At 46.2% G+C, this 4,955-nt stretch overlaps 1 protein-coding gene across 1 annotated transcript in view; it reads right to left on the bottom strand.

The window, feature by feature from the left end:
- LOC310776376 (uncharacterized protein) overlaps positions 1 to 4,955 on the bottom strand; it is a gene marked incomplete at both ends in the record, with an annotated part of 7,552 nt that continues 2,597 nt past the window's right edge. Inside the window, 3 exons of the mRNA XM_083636572.1 lie at positions 1 to 710; positions 1,710 to 1,970; positions 2,595 to 2,678. Coding sequence (XP_083492698.1) covers positions 1 to 710; positions 1,710 to 1,970; positions 2,595 to 2,678 — 1,055 coding nt within the window. The remainder of the gene's footprint in view (positions 711 to 1,709; positions 1,971 to 2,594; positions 2,679 to 4,955) is intronic.

Genomic DNA, 4,955 nt, shown 5'->3' with positions numbered 1-4,955 from the left:
TCAAATGCACATCCCAAAGATCAAACCACTCGGAGGAGTCGTGGGGGTGCGTTTGTTTGAGAGCGCAGAGAAAGACCCGGAAGTCTCAGGAGCCCCCCTCTTATTCAGCCCCAGCTTCCTGTCCCGCTCCACCTGGGCCTGGGCCATGGCCTGGGCCTGAGACCCACCTGGGCCTGGGTCCCACCTGGGCCTGAGACCCACCTGGGCCTGGGTCCCACCTGGGCCTGGGTCCGGAGGGGAGGCCAGAGTGGAGCGGGACGATCCAAAGCTGGACACCAGGCCCGAGTCGGAGGAGTCGGACGCGGCCAGCTCCTCAAACTTCTGGATGACCGTCCTGACCGACCGGAAGGGGATGTCCCTGCGCCATGGGCGGCCGCCCCCGCGGCGCGTCCTGTAGCTGGACGCTCTGCTGAGGAAGACGTGCGGGGGAGCGGGGAGGCCGCAGCGCAGCCTCAGCCTCCCCTGACCCAGGCCCAGGGCCGGCAGCACCCCGGCCGGGCTGAAGCGGGTGGGCAGCGTGGCCAGGTGCTCCTGGCTCACGGGGTTGTGGAAGCTCAGGGCGCCTCCTCCCACGTTGAGGAACACGCCCAGCGTCTTGAGCCGGGGCGGGATGCTGCAGAGCGCCTCCCGCCTCCCGTCGTACGCCGCGCAGAACGACGAGCCCCGCCTCTCCAGCCACCAGCCGCAGGAACCGTCCAATGAGGTCACACCTGACAGAGGGGGGGGGGGGATGGTCACTTTCCTCAATACTGTAGTGTGCACATTACTCATCGATGGTGTCATGGGTCAGTGTGGCAGGGTGGGAATTTCATCGTTTTAGGGTTCAAAGGCCATCTGGCCTTCGGCGTCACATATTTTGTTAGGGGCACAAGGTCACATGCCAGGGCACAGAGGTCATTGCTCTATTGACATGAAGAGCGATTTTTCTGAAATGTCTGTTAGAATGAGCCAATGACAGATCCTTTGCATAGAGCAGCTACATTAAACTGAGACCACTGATGCTTTTAAAGCAGCTGACAGTAGCAGGCTGCTAGCAGGGCACTGCCAAGGTGGCCTTAGTGATCTCAGGGCATCACGGCCAGAGGGAGGGGCAACGGAGGCCATGCCAATGCACCAACAAAGTTTTGGTTTCTTTTGCAATGCGATTTTATTTTAAATGTATGTGTGTATAGAGAGGCAAAGTGACCGCCTACTTCCTGCTTCAGCACTGTACCAGAGATTTTCATCCGCCATTTTTTTTCCCATAGACATTTTGTAAAATGCTTATAAAAATAGTTTTACTGGTTCAAACCAAACGGTACAGATACATTTAGAAACAGGAGAGATCGCATCACATTTCACTGGGACCAAAACGTAAAAAAAAATGCGGGTTTAAAGAAAATATTTTTTCGATGTTTTTTTACGTTTTGGTCCAAATGAAATGTTCTATGGTCTCTCCCGATTAGAGCGTCAGCTCAACCGTTTGGTTCGACGAAGTACAACTATTTTATAAGCATTTTACGAAATGTCTATGGGAAAATAAATGGCGGTTGAAAATCTCTGGTACAGTGCTGAAGCAGGAAGTGACGTTCCACTTTGCCTCTCTATATGAGCATGTTTATACAACTGTGTGCATGTATTGTACAAGCCCAGTCTTGCTGACTAACAGTGAGGATTAGTATGGAAGTCAACAGTCAACAACAACAGACTCAACTGCTCTGCATTCTTACCGATCCTGTAGACAGAGCTATTGCAGACATCCACCTCCCAGTAATACTGTCCCCGCGTGATGACCACATCAGCACGCGCCTGAGGGAGGGCGAGTGTCGCCTGAGGCAGGGCGAGTGTCGCCTGAGGGAGGGCTCCAGAGGTCATCGTCGCCCTGACCCGGCTGGGAGGAGGACTCTCTCCTTGGTAGGTGACGGTGAGGAAGGAGTTGGAGAGACGGAGGGATGGGGGGACACTCGAGGGGTCCAGAGCGAAAGGAAGTCCTAAGATAGAAGAGAATTGAATTGAACAAGTAAGGAGCCCATCAGCCACTGGTTAGATGTTTACAGGCATTTCTCATTCTGAATGATTGTATCATAAGACAAAATATCACTGTTTTCAATCATGTCTTCTACCAGTGCTTCTCAAACCTTCAATCTTCATGTCGTCACGGACCGCAAAACTGACACAAATGAGACCACGGACCCCTATTTGATAAGATTTTGTCCCAGGGTCCCCCATCTGATACGATTTTTGCTTTCAGTTGTTTTATTAGAAAGTGTATTTAATTTATTTATTTATTTATAAAGGGACAGATACACAACATATAACATTTGCCAACATCTGATGACATGCATCATAGCATTTCTAGCCAAGGCTAATTTGCAAAGCCCCTCCCTAGATGTTATTAAAAGCACCTGTTAAAAGCAGTATGAAACCCATGACCAAAATAGTCATTGTGTTACTTATGGATGTGATTATAATGCAAATAAATGACCCCCCTTTGTGCTGGGGACCCCCTGGAACCCCCAAAAGACCCCACTTTTAGAGAACAAAGCATAAACTTCAATTGAATACCTTATTTGGGGGGCATTGGTATAAGTAAGTGAAGTATGGTGGTTTCTGACCTCGGACAGACAGCTCCATCTCCTCCTCTCGCAGGTCTACAGCGCCATCCACTGGTGCTGTGGGGGAACTGGCTGCAGTGGAGCCTGGGTCAAATGAGGAAACATGACAAAGGCTTCATAGACTGAAGTAGTTCACAGGTTGACAGGTTAGTGGACTAAGCCAGTGAGGAGTGTACTTTAACTCTGAACTAACACATCACCATACTCACCATATAAATAGCTCTGCGCTGTCACTTCCCCTGCATCCGTACAGTATGCATTGCCCTAAATAACAGGGATAGAATTAAAAATGGAGCCAGGCATGTCAGGTCACATAAACCAAATTTACCCACATTTTTATAGAGTATACTCACCTCCTTTAGGCCGGCGTCATATTAATTAATAATTAATAATAATAAATTAATTAATAATACAGCAGCTGTGTCAAACTGATGGAACTAATTAGGATAATGGTCTTTGTGGGACGATCCCTAGATTACAGTTCAACGAGCTTTTTATCACTGTCCAAATCATATAATACTGTAAAGATAACTGTTCGAAATCCCAAGCTAAACGTCCTGGACTCAATCTCCCAGAATCCTTCAAACCCTCACCTCTCACCTTTGCCCTCAGTTACCTGTGCACCTTCATGCTGCCCTTTATTCACCTTATGCAGAAGAGGCCGTCCGGCTTGAGAGACTAACAGGAAGTGTAAATACAATCAGAAGTTTCCGATTGTATTTACACTTCCTGTGACTCATAAACCTAGTCTGACTCATAATGGCTGGGTTTCCCAAAAGCTTCTTAGCGCTAAGAAGCTTCTTTAACCCTTCTTAAGGCGCCCTTAAGAAGCAAACGCGTTTCCCAATTGCTTCTTAGCCTAAAATGATCTTCCGTTAAGAAGGCTGCGTTTCCCAAAAGCTTCTTAGCGCTAAGATGATCTTTCGTTAAGAAGGTTTTGTAAGAAGGGTCTGGGGCATTCTTAACACCTTCTTAATTTTTATTTTATTTATTTATTTCACCTTTGTTTATACAGGGAAAAAAGTCCCTTGAGAGCAAGCTCTCATTTTCAAGGGAGCCCTGTTACAGTCAAACATTTACAGTAAACACATGTTACCAGACAGACAGTTACAAACAAAGCAGAGGATACATCAAGTAAAACAAGAGCATACATTCTGTAGGGTATCCTCAAGGAGTAGTCTAAAAGAATTAAAGGAAATAAATTGGTCAAGTTTTAAAATGTTCTGGAGCTTGTTCCATCTGTCAGGGGCATAAAAAGAGAAAGCAGTCCTTCCTAGGTCCGTCCTTACTCGCGGAACAAACAATCTGATGTGCGATTGTGCACGTGTTCTGTAACATGTGCTACTCAGATTGATGAGCGATGACAGATAGGAGGGAAGCTTCCCTATCAGAGCTTTATAAATAAATAAGAGACAGTGTTGCTCCCTTCTAACTGACAGAGCGGGCAACCCACTTTCTCATATAAAATACATCGATGCGTGAGAAATCTATCACCCGTTATAAAATGCAGGGCGCTGTGATACACCGCATCAAGTGGCTTTAAGATAGCAGATGTGGCATGAGCATATACAACATCACCATAATCAAATACAGACAAAATTAAAGATTGAACAACGGTCTTTCTAGAATCAAATGAAAAACAGGCTTTATTCCTGTATAAAAACCCGACTTTTTCTCCTCAATTTCTTAGTAAGGTGTTCCACATGGGTCTGGAAGGTTAACTTAGAATCCAGCCATAGGCCTAGATATTTATAAGAGTCAACAGTTTCAATTTGAAAACCTTGAAGTGTTCTAATACAAACGTCACTATCAACACCAGAGGACCGTGAGAACAACATCGCTTTGGTCTTGTTGGAATTTAATGACGAAACACTGGCAGATCCAGCCGCGTCAGGCAAAAGGAGATACTTGTGTCCACTGTTCCTCTTGTGTTTTTCCTTTTTCCTTTCTTTCATGCACCCTTTAGTGTTTAAAATTGGGGAACACTTGAAAATCTCCCCTGTATGTATGGTTACTTGTGTTTTAAATGTTTTACCGTAGGCTATATTCCTCTAATCAGAATGGATTCCTTTTATAATAAGAATCTTGTGGATTTATATAGCACCTTTCACAGAACCCAAGGTCGCTTAAATTCTGTAGTGTTTCTCGCAATTTGTTGTATGCTGTGTAAGCAATTTGAACTGCAGTCCATGTCTGAAATAAATAATGTTTAATAGAAGAAGTTCTTGTTTAACATGACCACGATTAGGTTATTCTACAACAGTGTTTCTCAACCACTGGGTCGTGGCCCACTGGTGGGCTCAGAGTGCCATCTAGAGGGCCGCAGAGGACCTCTCACATCGAGATGGTGGACAGCTCCAG

The sequence above is a fragment of the Poromitra crassiceps genome (genome assembly GCF_964638095.1).
Source record: "Poromitra crassiceps genome assembly, chromosome: 5".
NCBI classification, from domain to species: Eukaryota; Metazoa; Chordata; class Actinopteri; order Beryciformes; family Melamphaidae; genus Poromitra; species Poromitra crassiceps.
This window is presented reverse-complemented; position numbering and strand designations above follow the sequence as displayed.